Source organism: Colletotrichum siamense, assembly GCF_013390195.1.
Source record: "Colletotrichum siamense strain Cg363 chromosome Unknown KSG_Cg363_contig02, whole genome shotgun sequence".
NCBI classification, from domain to species: Eukaryota; Fungi; Ascomycota; class Sordariomycetes; order Glomerellales; family Glomerellaceae; genus Colletotrichum; species Colletotrichum siamense.
The window spans coordinates 1,899,831-1,915,189 of NW_023501015.1; the positions used below are offsets into that span (position 1 = coordinate 1,899,831).

General features: G+C 52.6%; 3 protein-coding genes across 3 annotated transcripts; 1 reads left to right on the forward strand and 2 right to left on the reverse strand.

The window, feature by feature from the left end:
- Positions 1 to 4,513: 4,513 nt before the first annotated feature.
- On the forward strand, positions 4,514 to 5,649 carry CGCS363_v002499 (uncharacterized protein; the record flags this gene model as incomplete). Its single annotated transcript, XM_036634348.1, has 3 exons — positions 4,514 to 5,410; positions 5,466 to 5,558; positions 5,611 to 5,649. The coding sequence occupies 3 exons, from the start codon at positions 4,514 to 4,516 to the stop codon at positions 5,647 to 5,649; spliced, it is 1,029 nt and encodes a 342-aa protein (XP_036499821.1).
- A 113-nt stretch (positions 5,650 to 5,762) lies between these two features.
- CGCS363_v002500 (putative feruloyl esterase) lies at positions 5,763 to 10,955 on the reverse strand (the record flags this gene model as incomplete). The annotated part of the gene is made up of 8 exons (XM_036634349.1): positions 5,763 to 5,902; positions 5,961 to 6,057; positions 6,118 to 6,233; positions 6,295 to 7,012; positions 7,075 to 7,654; positions 9,483 to 9,586; positions 9,640 to 10,410; positions 10,461 to 10,955. The coding sequence occupies 8 exons, from the start codon at positions 10,953 to 10,955 to the stop codon at positions 5,763 to 5,765; spliced, it is 3,021 nt and encodes a 1,006-aa protein (XP_036500685.1).
- Positions 10,956 to 11,798: 843 nt separating this feature from the next.
- On the reverse strand, positions 11,799 to 12,745 carry CGCS363_v002501 (uncharacterized protein; the record flags this gene model as incomplete). Its single annotated transcript, XM_036634350.1, has 3 exons — positions 11,799 to 11,883; positions 11,939 to 12,404; positions 12,460 to 12,745. 3 exons carry the CDS (start codon positions 12,743 to 12,745, stop codon positions 11,799 to 11,801), a joined length of 837 nt encoding a protein of 278 aa, XP_036500684.1.
- Between the last annotated feature and the right edge of the window lie 2,614 nt (positions 12,746 to 15,359).

Consider the following 15,359-nt stretch of genomic DNA (forward strand, 5'->3'; position numbering starts at 1 on the left):
GTCCATGCAGACATCAAGGTCAGAATTCCTGTCCGAATTTCGTTGACAACCCGCGATTGAAGATATCGAGCTTCCTGAATAGTCAATCGAGTCACCGTCGCATGTTCGTTCTCGCACATCGCTTTTCCGTGCTGACCTGTGGAGTTGTCTTTCGGATTTACCATTCCGATTCAGGCTGTTCGAACGGATGCCAATCGATCCTCGTGCAGCCCAAATGATGCCATGAACTCTTCGCCCGAGCTGGCCCAGTCAACTGCGAGTGACGCAAACTCCCTTGTAGATGGCAGATAGGCTTGTGGGGTCCCGCCAAGCCGCCACGAGGGGAGCTCGGATGTCTTGGGCAACTGCCGTCAAGCGATAGGGGGGCCGTCGCGAAGCCAAGGAACAAGCTTGAGAGAGACATGGACGGGGCGGATTCGAGTGACCAGCCAGAGACAGGCTTCGGGAAAGCTTCATTGGGGGATTGGAGAACGGCGGAGTCCGGGCCCGGCCGGTCGCGTGACTCGCGCACCGATATCACGAAAAGGCGAACTCCAGCTTGGCGAGGGTTCACGAATTGGATTGGTTTTGATCATTGGGCTGTGCTTCGTGGGGAAATTTCAAGGTTGGACATCCTGCTGCAAGGAGTCGGGAGGGAGCCGCCGATGGCGGCGGCAGTCAAATACAGTAGGTCCTTCAGACTGAGACCGAAGAAGGAAAAATAAGGGGTGAGGCGTCCTGCGTGCGGCACACCTGCTTGAGAATGACGGATCAAGTAGGAAATCGCCTCTCGGCAGACTGGGCGAGAAGAGATCGCAACGATTCTGGGGCCGAGCCGACGGGGAAGGGATTAGGAAGGAGATAAAGAATCCTGGCGTGTCTCGCTGGCCGAGGTTTGCGGGAGAGGAAATGTGCGCCGTGCTTGGCGGCAGGGTTAGCTGAGAAGGAATCATTGAGCGCAATTGCGCAATTTGTTGCGCATGTCATCTTTTCCTAAGATCACACTTGTCAGCAGGAAGCAGATGACTCTCAACTGAAGTCCTTCCTTTTTGATATTTGAGCTCAACTGTTTTTAGGTTCTGGGAGACACGAGGGAGAGCGGGAAATTCCCAGCATGTGAAGGCTCCAGCGTCTCCATTCAGTCGTATTGCCAAGACTTCAACTCAGTGGGGCAGATAGGAACACATCCCGACTTGGCACCGAGGTTCTTGTATCCGCAAGACGAACTTTGTTGGCACGTGAGGCAGAACAATGACTTTGGATCGTGTGTTGTTGATTTTGAACATGAGGCTCTGCGTAAAGTCGTCGCGAGAGCTTCTAATACAGACCGGAGGTAGTTGAAACGAGAATCCGGGGGGTTACAGTGCTTTAGTGAGCCTGGGAAGACATACACTGCGTGGTAGGATTCGGAATCATCCTAGGAAGGCCAATGATATGGGCCGGATAGGCCCAAAGATGCATAGCGACGATAGCTGCCGCTTTGGAATTCGTGGGGGTTCGCTTGTGATGGAAGACGGGAGGATATGCAGGTTAGCAGCTGCTAAATTCTGTGCTGTAACGCAACCCCCGGGATGTGGGCTATCCCACGATTATTACATGTGTGGCTGTTCAAGGCATAAGTGCCTAATGCCAGCTAAAGCTACTGCATCTTGGTGTACACAATAACTTTCATAAGAAGAACATTGGTCATTTTTATCATTTGCCTTTGGAGTACTGGTATCAATAAATTGCACGATCTCCTACGTCATATTCCTGTCTTCAACCTGTGATTGATGTCCCGCCACCCTACATCAAAAACCGTACCAAACCTTTTTTTAAAAAAACAAAAAGCGGCGGCTATACTGTTTTGTGAATGGAGGATATATAAGTAACTTGTTTAATTGCGATAAGTGCGAATCACCATCTTGGCCTAGTATTACTGGAGGACAACCTCGAGGACAACCTAAAGGCAATGTACAGCAATGATTCACCGAGCTTTGCTGGGTTTTGCGAGAACAATTGGTGTCAGTTCGATGCGCTTAAAGTAGGAAACAGTTGAAGCATCTTTCATGTTCAGACCCGTAATTAAAACGGATGAGCTGCTTCGATGAACAGCAATCGTCCCAAATATTCAAATTACATGGCCACAGACAACTTGTGCAGAAGACATACTCGGCCTGGTACAGAAGCCGTCCCCTAAAGAAGCAAAGCTTCCACCGTTGTGTCGCGCACAAACTTTAGATGCAGATTCCTTTATCACAGTCCTGCGGCAGGATTAGCATTACCACAAGGCAGTGGGTGAGTCAAGGTAAATTAACTGACTGCGCGGCTGTTGGCTTTGCAGGACTGTGGTTTGTCAGCTGCCGAATGACTCGCAATTTTATCGTGCACGACTCACGCAACGATCGCTCCCAGCCGGGAACGTACAGCAAACCTCGCGTGCAGCCAAAACTGGGTGAGGTGCCCTTTGCTCGACCTTTGACGGCAACTCTGTGGCCAACGTGATGGCCAAAGAGGCAAACACAACTAGGTATGCGGCGATTTGCATGATGATAAGTAGGTGGGAAATCCGTGGTTGGTCTTTGTGAAAAAGCACTATGAGGAAAAGAGTGTACGCTCGCATTTACATGTTGGCCTGGTTGCTTTATACTTTTACATGCGACGGAGGGACAACAGCCTCGAGCTAATGTCCTAAAAAGATTTCTAGTCATTCCATATCCCATCGGCTGTTACAGTGATGTAGCAGCCGATGGGATACAGCATTCATTGAGGCGTAGTCTTAACACATGTCTTAGTTCCCGCTTTTTAACATTTTGCATGTTTGATTACAACGAAGACATTTCCGTGGGCTAGGACAGACTGGATAACGGCCTAGGGATCGAGAAATCTCTATGGCCAAAGAAAAAGGTAGAGGAAGTGGGCTAGGATCGCCGTGTAAATCTCCTGAATCACTTTTAAGGTTTTACTATCATGAGTATACTTGGAGCGTATGAAGTTGTATCTGGCCTTGCAGTGTTTGAGCCACTTATATGCCCCAGGTAATACCAGTACTTGACACCAATCTTACTGGGAAGCGTTGGAACCTTGGAGTACACGTATTTGACTTATTTCCCTCTGCAACTTGAAGAGATAATGCTAAATATCAGGATGAGTCAATTCGTTGGCTTCTTGCTAATGCACCTTCGTAGCTTGTGGTACCTTTCCGTCTCCTAAATCGACCGCAATTTTACAGCACAAGACTCGCATGTTCATTGTGCGATGGGTACGAACTGGATGTCAAGCTCAAGTTGAATTTATCCACATAATCAGGCAAAAGTTCTCTGTCAGTCTTGATAATGACCATCAGACACGTTCAATGGTACTCTGCTGCAGTTGAACAAGCGCATTATCACGCTTTGTTTCTTGTCCCCGGTCACAGAAGCGAGTAATCAACTGCTGGGATTCGAATTTCACTGGCAGAAGAATTGTAACAAGCTGCTAAACAGACTCAAAGACCGATATCAGTGATCGTAGCTCGGAGAAGTTGGAAAACTAATAAAATAGTCCTCTCTTGAGATTTTCCTCGGTAAACCAAAAGAACCGTGCTGCATATCTTGAACGCGATGCCTGAACCAAAACTCGAACCTAGTATCCGCGGCTGGGCCTATTCTCAAAGTCACTACTTTTACTCACGTTGAGCGCAATGCAGTATGCTCGGACTTCTGTCCGACGTGACTAAGCCCATCACATACTCCTACGAGGTCATACGCAGTGCCAAGATTCATGCCGTAACAGGTTCACTCTTCAAACAGGTTCTCTCTTCCAACAACAATGGTTGATCATGGTAGTCTACGGCGACGACGACGAAGAGTTATCAATTCCGCCGGAAGAGTGGCCATGGATTCCGTCACCCGGCGAGTGCCTTCCCAATCCGTCCCGGCAATCCCGCCGGCACTACACACGTTCCAACCCTCTTCCGAACCAGTGGAGATCAGACACATTCCCAAGCCGCTTACTGACCTAGCACACCCGCGTGACCCTGGAAAACTATTCGTCCCTCTCGGCAATCTCACATTTGCCATCCCACGTAGCTGATCGCAGAAGAATAGGGGTGGGGATCAGATAACGTCAAGCGTGGGACATTCGCCGCAAAATGCCTGAAAATGCGGGGGAAATATGGGGAGAATGGGGAGAATTCCAAGCCACAGCTGTCAGAGCTATCCCGATTAGGCAATTATTCGCCGGGTGAGAGGCGGACTCTGCTTTTACCCCGCGGATTACTTTTCTCTTCGAGGAGATTCGTGGACCGCGCCCTATGGCCAAGAAAGGCACGCGGCGTCAATTTCGGGCGGGAATGGCTATTCTTGAATTCGCCGGGTGTTGATGCCCGGCGGCTGGTAGGATACTTATTTAAAGGGTCTTCTCACGATGGGTTCATTGTGAGGGCCTGCTTTCATCCAATTCTCTTTACTCACATCATCGAGCGCAAACTCACGTGCCTCTTTCTCTACCAGAATATCGTATAAAACACCACCGTTCATTGAGAGCAAACAACGGATACCAACAGATACTCACCATGCCGCATGCAGAGTCTCCCACGCCAGCCGGTCCTCCCACGATCGCCGGCGTCCAGCTCCATGTCAACGACGACCTCCTCTCACCCAACGAAGTAGAGCAGCTCATCCCCTCATACCCCACAGAAGACCTCGAAGTCCTCCGTAAACGCTACCGTGAAAACGGCTACCTCCTTCTCAAAGGCATCCTCCCCCGTGAGGACGTCCTCGCCGCTCGCGAAGCCTACTTCAAGTCCCTCGAGCCATCAGGCGTCATCAAGCCCGGGACATCCCTACGCGACGGCATCTTTGACGATGCGAAGTCACCCGGCGACTACCCCGGCATCGGCGCCGGAAGCGTAAAGAACTCGCGGCCCGGAGAGACGGACCGGTCCGCCATCTTCGCCGACCAGGCTTTGAAGGCCCACACGGAAGAATGGTATGCGGGGTCCGAAGACGGAAAAGTGCAGGGCTTCTGCAATCACCCTGCCCTCCGCGACTTTGTGGCCAAGTTTACGGGTTGGGGAGACAACACACTCCCCGTCAAGAGGTCGCTGTTGAGGAACAACACCCCCGGGAATAAGGCCATCGGAGTCCACTACGATCAGTCGTTCATGCGCTACGGCGAACCGACCTCCGTTACTGCGTGGGTTCCTATGGGCGACGTCAGGCTCCAGGGCGGAGGTCTGATTTACATGCAAGACGGCGAGAAGCTCGGCGAGGAGATTGAGAACGAGTTCACGGCCCAGGCCAAGGCGAAGGGCATGAGTGATGAGGAGACGAGGAATGCCTTCAATGCGAACATGATGACCACAGGATTCCTCTGCGATGGACCTGCGGACTTTGGGCGCAGGTATGGGAAGAAGTGGCTTGTCTCTGCTTATGAAGCTGGCGATGTTGTTTTTCACACGGCCCACATGGTAGGTTGGCTTGTAGCACTCATGTCACTTCACTGTTTGCTGACCGAAGCCCCAGATTCACGCTTCAACGAAGAACTTTGACCCTGAAGGGCGCATTAGACTTGGCACAGATCTTCGATTCGTCGACAAGAGCCGTCCCTGGGACACGGTGAGTTCTCCCATTCAACCCTTTGCTACGAGCCATTTCTAATGATAAATAGCGCTGGGACAAGCACTACAGCTTCAATGACGGCATTTGATTCGTCAAGACAATATGGAACCGTGAAGAGCACTGCATATGTGTCACAATGTCTTGTCGGGGCGACGCCACGACCAAATTGCATAGCCACGCGGATGAATTTGAATCATTTGATTAGAAGCTGTCAAGCTCGGCCCATTGCTCTTTCAACGTCTTGACCAACGCCCCCGTTTTCCATTGCACAATGTTCCTCACCTGTGCCAAGTACTTTATCGTGTGTTCCCTCTCGAGCGGATGTCGTATGAGATGTCCGCCTGTACCACTGTTAGCATGTCATAGCAACGTGCAAGGACTCGTCTTGATGGGACTTACAGAGAGACAGCATATGCGCTGGGAGATAATACGCATTCACAGCCTCGTTTGAAAGTGCCAAGCCCATTAGAATACACAAGTAGAATGTTATCTCGCGCTGGAGATTTCGAGAAGTTAGCTTGAAGATCCTGCCAGGCGTCCAGCACATGTGGCTTACCTCGCTATCGAACCGCTTCTTCGTGCCCTCGAAACCGACCATTGAATTTGAGCTGTTGTAGTCTTGAAACCTGAAGATGGCCTTTGAGGCATAGTAGTATCCCAGACCAACGGTTGCTAAACTCCGACATCAGTGATCGTTCTCATTCTTAAATGCTTCCAGGTCTTGTGCACTTACCTGGACATGCACTCATCCACAACACCGGAAACGGCTTCCCCCTTGCCAGATCCGGCCGGTCATAAAACAGCGGACGAAATGATACCGGCTTGTCCCGATACCAAGCCTCGACTTCACCCTGAAGCTCCTCCCAGGCGGCGGTACTGCTTGCCAGAAACCCTGTGCCATCATCGGGGAAGAAGAGCTTCAACACCTTCGCGAACAGGTAGACTATCCGGTTCGCGTGCGCCGTGTCATCGTTCATTCTGAAGGTGGAAGACCTTTCGAAGTTCTCCAGGCAGATCTCAATCGGTGTTCGGCGGACCAAGAATACATACAGTGCCTGCCTCAAGTGCACCCAGCTTGCCGCTTCCGCAAGCCCACCTTGCGTGACGAATCTTGCAATCGCGTCGTGATTTAGCAGGTTTCGTGTCCCGCGGAGATGATGGTAATGTGAGTCCGTCTCGTTGTCATACTCCTCATACAGACGCATGATGACGACGGCTGTCAAGAGAGTAGAATCCCAGGTCTCGGGAGGTTGTGAGAAAGCTTCGATGAGGAGCTCTATGCATCGGTTGTGGTAGTAGGTGCTCTCGAGATCAGTCTTTTCGGCATTGTCGTCGGCTTGTGTATCAAAACGGCTCGCGAGGGCGAAGATGCCGTTGAGGAGTATTGGTGTGCTAAGGGCTAGGCGGGGAACGTCGAGGGTGAACGGGCGGGCATCGTGACAGGCATCAATCTGCATGAAGTAAGTTCAGACCGGGATGACTCGTCGTCAGAGAATAGGTCAGTCAAGCCTACCGAAGGGGCTATCCTCATGATGTATGTGCGGAATAGATATGCCTGACGCCCAGTGAAGCCGCAGTGTTCGGGATCTGTAGGTTGATGTCGGACCTCGGCATCTGATATGAGACTCTCAGCCCGTTCCCGCGGCGCTGATCCGCCCTGAGTCGACGGAGAGTCCCCCAGGAGATACGATATCTGCAGCTGGGGCTGGACCTCCCCAGGATTCCATCCCCCAGACTCGGAGGCCAGGCCATCGCGGATGGAATCGAGATAGCCGGGACTAGAGGCAAAGCTTGATCGATTTGGACGCTCAGCCGGCGGGCCCCTATTCAACATGAACCCGATGGGTGCATTCCCATCACCGTGCGACCCGTGGCCGGTGAACCTCTGAGCAGGCGCCTCGCCAAGCCTCGATCCCGCAGGAGGAGAGAAGGCAAAAGTAAGTTGCTGGCTCTCGAACGACGCTGAGCCGTGCGGTGACGCGTGAGATCCGATGCTACCACTCCTCGCGGCCGCCTGGGTGGACTGAGTGGCTGGTGACGAGGAGGCTTCGGTCCCGGTCTCCTCTACTCCTCGACTTGCCTCGCTCTTACGTCTGGCTGAACATAGAATAAGCCCCTGGGGTAACGAAAAGGAGCGATGTGAAGGTTTGAGAAGGAAGCCAAGGGATTGACAATGTGCATAAATTGCAAGAGGATGTCTGTGATAGGAAAGATGTTCAGGAAAGGAAAGTCAAGTCACACCTCTCTGCTGCTCCAGCTTCTGGGCCTTATCGCCGACAGAGGCACTTTTCCTCGAGCTGCCGGGTGCATGCTTAAAGCGTAATGTGGTATCAAAGTGACACTCCAAGTCCGCTTCGACGCAGGCGCCGCAGCCCGTTGCGCCGGGTTGCACGACGCATTTGCGGTGACGCCGCCGGCAGGCGTCGCAGCAGCGTCGGGGCTTCATGTAGCTCTAGCCACCGGCGGCCCCCGATCTGTTCGTCTCTCTCTCTGCCTCTCTCTCAAGAGTGTCCGAGTGTCATCCGAAACCTGCCGCATTCGGTACTCACTGTCTTGTCTCCTTCCACCGGAAAGTAATCACCATTGCCGTGAGTGGTGGGGGGTTGCCACAATCAATCTGGCCGGCCGGGGGTCGGGGTGAGGATGGACAGACAAACGTACGATTTTGGGTGTGTTGCGGGGGAAGCAGAGGTGAATCCCGCGGGATACATGGCCTTTTGAAGACATGGCGGGCAAACAGGGCATTGGTCGGGGCTCGGGATCGACGCCATGCGGGGGTGAATGCGGGGTGAATCCCGAGGATAAAACATGCCGGTCGCTCGCTCGCGATTGGGTTCTGCATCGTCACGTTTTAGCCCCAAGCCAAGGTTGAGTTGTAGGGTCTCCATTTCAAGTAAAAGCCTCCGCATTTAAGGTAAAAGGCTCCGACCTGCTGAAGAATATGTGGTGTGTGGGCTTTTACGTCGTGATTCTCCTCTCTTTTGTATGAAGTTGACTAACAAAGCATGATTCAATGCCTTCTTTGAAGACTCCATTCATGTCAGGTGATCGGGTCAATGTACAGCCAACGGCACAATCCTCTACCGAAGACCCGGGCCAGCCGCGACAAGATGAGTTGAGGTATTAATATCTCGACGACAAAGATTCCGAGACGACGGCTGAACCCCGTCAGATCTCCGACTTCATGATAAGTTGCAACTACCACCCAATCACACCAGGAAAACAGTCGTTGGCCTTATCTGATCACATCTCTTCAACACCGGATGGCGTCAGCAGGAACCATCCGTGTTCATACGAGGACAGCCCCGTATAAATTGCCACAGAGGAAGCATTGCGGGTTTGTCCTGTTGAATCATATAGGTCACATTGACCGTGCCAGCGGATCAAGCCCTAGTTGACCCACGATGCCGAGGGTGGCAAAATCTGCGCTCAACCAGCACCAAGTCCGTTGGTACACGTCTTATTTCTATTTGATAAATCCAATCCCACTTCATACCGGCCTCAAGAGGCGAGATTTAATATTAAAAGGGCCATTCTTATATACAAACACTTGAGGAGACAATTTCAAGCCGACCCTAAAGATCTAGCACTCGATCTCTCCCACCTTCTCCACAATAAAGCCCGACGAAAAGAATAACGACAGAATTGAATAAGATATGCGCGGCTGAGTGCTCTAATTATGAGACTAATTAGGCCTCAACACACTGCCACTGAGCACCGACTGTGGTGTTGGCCCCCGAAGCCGAGGATAGGCGAGAACGCTGAGGGTACGGGCAGAGCAAGCGCTCTTCATCGTCGCCTTGTCCATCCTTCCGTTGCAAAGGAAGTGAGTCTGGAGCCTTCCCCTGCTCTACCCAGGCAACGAGAGCATCCCACATGGCAGTTGGCTGCCCTCCCACCCCCCCAGCACAGTGGGCCAACCCAGGAACCTCGAAGACACGGTAAAAATCCTGAGCCTTGGGATCCAGCTTCAGGACTTCCTTGTAATAGTGCGTCGTCTGCTTCAGGGGAATAAGGCCGTCGGCCTGGATCGGAGACAGTTAGTATTTGCCGAGCCATTTTGACAAAATCAACTTACAGTGCCGTGGTACGTCATGAGCTTTCCGCCAGACGCACGGAATTCAGACAAGTCTGCATCGGCAGTCCCAATGATGGAGTTGAACTCGCGAATGGACTCTTTGAAGAAGCCGGGGAGGTTCTCGGGGGTCAAGTCTTTCCAGGATGCAGATGAGTTCTTCTGCACAAAGAGGGGGATCCATTTGTCGCCAAATCCAGCGGGCGCGCCCTCGCAGGTGCCGTTGCTGCAGGCGGTCTGGGCATAACCCAGATCCGAAGTCTGCGCTCCTCCGGACGCATCGCCGGAGAGGCGAGCGTCGAGGTTCGGGCCATACCAGAGGAAGTCTCCCTCCGTGGTGCGCGGACCCGCCCAGGTCGACGCAGCGACCACCGCGGCCGTCTCGCTGATGACGGATGTCTTGCCGGAGCAGTTGAACTGCTGTCCCACTAGAGTCATCGGGTCAAATTCGCAGGCCGATTCATCAGAGACGAGGCCATCGACAAGGCCATCGACGGGATCGCAGAATGCGATGGCGGCGGCCGTGATGTAGTCGAATTCGCAGCCTTCGGGAAACTCTCCGCGGGAGTTCATGAGGGTCTGTGCCCAGATGGACGCCGAGAAGAACTCGTTCCAGTAGATTGCAGGCGCCGAGGCAGCGATGCCGTCGTATGCGTCGGGGTATCTCTGGGCTAACATCATGCCCTGTCGGCCACCTTGAGAGCAGCCGCTCCAGTACGCGTACTCGTGCCTCTGGCCGTAGAAGTTCTCGGTGAGGGCCTTCACGATGATGGACTGGCAGAAGGTTAGCAAGACACATCCACACACCCGAGGTTGTCAATCACCTGTTCATGGAGAGCCACGGATCCAAAGTTTTGGAGGTTGTACAAGTTGACGTTCCCCTCTGAGACCATCGCCCAGTCGTCTGGGGTGTATGCAACTTGGCCACTCTTATCTCGGAGCCCGGCATCAATGCTTGAGGCAACATAGCCCTCGGCAACGGCGCCAGTCATGGCCTGGTACGAGAGGAAGAAGCGGCCAGCAATCCAGCCCCCGCCGCCGACGGACTGGATGCGGCCGTTCCAGGTGCTCAAAGGCAGCCAAGTCTCGACACCGAGACTGTCATCCTGGCCGGGGTGGGTGTACGTGATCGTGATGTTGCAGAAGTCGACGCCCTCGGCTTTGATAGTGGGGTGGTTGTAGTTGTAGTCCTGCGATGCAGTCTGGGTGTAGTTCAGCACTGGGACTGCCGTCAAGGAGAGAATCTCGGCCCCGTAGAGCGATGGTATGGGGATGTTGGCGTCGGCGCACGCTGAGACGGGAACGACTGGATACGACATGCTGAGTCGTCAATGGAGGTTTGAGTGAGGAAAGTGGTGAGAAGGTGAAGGACTGATCTTCTCGCTCAGAAGATTGGCGTTGGGCAGGCATCGTATTTCTACTTTTTGGGAAAGTAACACCTATTGCAATAATAACGATGGTCTTCGTGTCCTGCCGAGATGCCCACAACTCCTAAAGCGAGAACGCGGAATGAGGCTCGGACACGGCGAGCTCTGATTGGTCTACCCAGCGATCACCAGAGACGACAAGAAGCCATACGCGGTTCCCCTGAGTTATTCCGAATTACCCCACAGAAGAGACAACAAACAACGGGGAAACAACGTCACTACCCGTGTTGACAATCGGGAATCAGATTCCGATCGTACAGCTGTTGTAATTTGCGGCAGAAACCATCGCAGTTATGGACCCAGCGACTCTGCGTTGGGCACTTTCTCGTAATCATTATATTTGTTGACCTGATCCAACCAACCGGAGTCTTTCCACAGCGGGTGAGTCTAAATTCAAAGTGCACTGGAGATAGGTTAATCTCCGTGTCAAGGGCTACTCGACATGTATGGGTTCTTGCGGCCAGCGCGGCCGGACGACTCTGTCATCAGAGACACAACTCTCTCGCGGTTCCCCGCAATCAAACGAAAGCGGCTTGATTGAGCCCAGAGTCGACAACATTGGGCTTGATGCTATGATCTCAGACTGCAAGTAGCACATTATCTAGGATCTCAACTTTAAGCAACACTTCATGGGCCACTACTTGCGACCGAGATGATCAGGGTGAGCTGGGTATCATCACATAACCTTAACGTCGCTTTGTATTCTTATTCAGGGGTATCTCTTTAGAAAAGGTCTCAAGGGTTTACAACAGTATCTAATGCATAGTACGCCATATTCTGGGCGTTTTGCACCTTGTCCTTATCATCAATGTGTTCACAGCTGTTGTCGGATTAGCAAGACGTTCGGCCATTATGCTCGTGCACAGAATACATACCAGTAAGGATGATAGCACGCCTTGGTAACATCATTTGGTGCCGGGGCGTAGTTGTCGACGTCGGTACACCTTCTCTGATCCCCGGTAATTTGAGGAATGTGTTGCAGCTCATGTAGTAAGGTAAATCCCGACGTGAGCAGAACCTTTCCAGTCTTATCCCACCCAGACGTCCGCCAATCGTCGACCATGTTCTGCCATGTAGGTCTGCTGAAAAATGGAGGGCATAACGTGACTAGGGGACCCGTGTTGTCCGAGATGGATCCGGTCTGGAAGGCGATGGCAGCAGCCCCCGGCCCGCAGAGCGCGAAGTCGTAGGGGATGCACACGAAGGTGAGCCCCGGCGGGCTGAGCGCGGCCATGTTGGCGTCGTGGATGCGGTTCTTTTCCCGTGGCGGCTGTACGTTTGCGACGGGGTCGTAGTTGTTGGATTTAATTGCTGTTCTCATGGCATCGTTGGCGTTCTCCTCTTTGGCGTGTTAGCGTATCGGTTGCTAAGTAGTGATGAATTTCAATTAACTTACTGCCAAGCCACTTGAGGAATGACGTAGAGCTCGTCGATGCTGGCTTTGCGAGTGCATCTGAAGCACTTCGGGCCAAGGTCTTAGCCTCAATCACAGCCGTGTAAAGCGTGTCGATTTGTTTGTCGCTGCAGCCTAACTCGTCTCCCTCCGCCTGGTCTACAACGAAGTAGCCATCTAAAGCTCGCTTGCGATGAAGGCTGGAGTGTATGCTGTGAGTCTCGGCCGGATGAGCGGAAGAAAAGGCTACAAGAGCGATCAAAGCGAACAAAAGAGAAAACAGCTCCATCTCGGAGAGCGTTTTAGAAGCCGGGCGGGAGAGAAACAGGGCAATTCGAAATGTGCTTTTCCCATGATGTTGCTGCCCATCATCTGTGTATATGTACTGAACGTACACTGGCATCCAGGGGTGCCACGCGATTCATTTAGCAGCAAACTGCACCTAAAAAAGGATGCTGTACCCTGCTAACATTTTAAACTGAGTCAAATTCAAGGGGCATCAAGAACACCTAAATAAATTGAAATGAATTGCTCACAGCGTAGTGCTTTAAGTTTGCCTATGCTTAATTTCCTGACCTCGGGCTCGCCGCTATCGCAGTACGCAGACGCTGAGCAGCTTCCTTCACTCTGCTCGCCCTGACCTTACCTCAGTCGTCACTTGCTTTAAGTCAAGAGCGGCCACACCGAGGTGAGCAGAAGGCCGAGACAATCGCACTTGAGCAACAAAGTGTCTTGTCACTACAGTACCAAGGTCATGGACGTCGACGCTTCGCTGCATGTCGTTCGCCGTTTGGTATCCCACCGACTACTGCATGACGTCAGTGCAAGAATGTACGGGGTAGGACTAATCAAGTGGTGTTGTAAATCCCCGACTGCAGTAACCGTAGATTTAGAAAAGTATTCACCTTCTACCTTTTGAACGCAGCTACATCCAATTTATAGAGGTTTACACTACACTGCGAGAATTCTAATTTTACTTTGAAAGATAACTACTAAATATCGTGATACTGTTAAAGTTTGGGGATTCAATGTACTGGCGTTATGTAGTAGTCGATGGAATAGCATGTGTCGCAGTGGATTGCGAATACAATATTGGGTACATGATTTCCGAATGCTTTGAGAGAGAACTTTAAACCCTCATCGGTGATCTCTACGGTGGCTTCGATGGTGGTGCAGCCTCAGCGTGGCATAACCCATCCGCATCCGGCCGACCACAAGGCAACGGCGTACCCAGGCTTTCGTTCTGAAACACGAGGCTCTATTCTCAATTGAGACAAGAACAAAGATAACAGTCGTCATGCAGATGTTCGTAAAATGCCATCATATCTTTGTTATGTGTAAGTTGAGATGACATCGTTCAGCTTTTGGAGCTTGGAGGACGGCAGACCGAAGCTTCAGGACTGCAATCATGGGTCCCCAGCCATAAGTGAGGAGCAGTTGGCGTCGGTGTGTGGCGTAGGCAGACGCAGCCTCTTCAAAGCTTTTTGTTGTTCAATGACTGCCTTTCACCGAGGCTGAAAGTTCAAGATGGTTAGTACGGCGCCGAAACACACTCAGTGTTTTCGGTGGAGCCTGAGCTCCAGTCATGGGTGTTCCTGCGTAATCCCGTGAGGAAGACACTTGCCTGTCCCCCAAACTGCACGTATTCCTCAGTCGTGCCTCATATGGTAACCCCTGTACTTTCTTTTGAGGTCTCGCGACGCTCGTCTGAGCTCCATCCTCATGGCTGTCCAGCGGTGAACTGGGCCTGGGATGATGATCGCGCGACCTTGGCCAGATGACAAACGGAAAAGGCGTGATTGGCCCACACCGCAAAAGTCATCCATACGAGACGTGTCTTGGCATCTTACGTAAAGACGGGTTTGCACCGATTCATCGCAGCGCTGGAAGCCAGGTCTGGGCAACCTTCCAGCTGACAGCCGTCAAGAGCGCTCGCTCTCAGCTTTGGGATGGAGTGACGAAGGCGGGCGGAGAGAAACGTATATACAGGACTGTGTTTGCTAGATGCTGCCCATCATTCTCGTGCGGGCTGAGAGTTTCATGCGACGAGGGCACATGGGCTCCGAGCCGCTCGGTTTCCGGGGCGCATTTCAACCATCGGACGCCGTCTCCAATGATAACGGTGCACAGCGTGCCCAGCATGCTGTTAATTCTGAGGTTGGAAGGGATGAACTCTACACCGCATACAAAACAAATTGCAACAAATTGAAGCTCGTGGTTTTGCTCGCCCGGCCAAGTGCCCAGCCGCGGATGGCTCAAGTGACGCGTCAGTAAGGGGTGGCGCCAGCCGTCTTGGGGCCTGGGCATTTGCAGGGCATGACTGGGCGCTGTCGCAAGACGCCATGGTCACGAACGACGAGAATCGGGTTCTCGATCTTGCGCCCACCTGATTGATGTCTCCCCCTCTCCCGCGGATAAACAAACAGCAGTCTACCCAAACTACGGACAGCAAGTCGGAAGTTGAAACTGACTTATCGTAGCTATCGCTGGCGCTGGGTCGGCTATCTCGTTCTTGGGTGCAAGCCTTCGGAATAGAGCGGGAGCGCTGAGCCCCATGGGGTAAGTGGGAGGCCCATCAGTGGACGGGAGATGGGATATGCGACCGCGGCGCGATGTGACCAAGGCAGCGATGGGAAGAACCGGGTGCGGGGAGGGCGTGAAGCATATGCAGTGACGTTTGGAAGTTGCAGTGAGAGGGGCACTTGGATGCTATCGCTTTTCGTGTTGTGGTTATCCTCGGCGCAAAGGAGGGCGATGTGTGAGATGCGGGATGTGGTGAGAGGTGTTCGGTGTCAGCAGCAGTGTCAGCTTAGGTAGGGATTCAGCAAACATGAAGATGAATCAGTTCGTAGAGCCAGAGCAGGTGGAGAACAGTCATCTTCCAGAATGAGCGGCTCAATGAT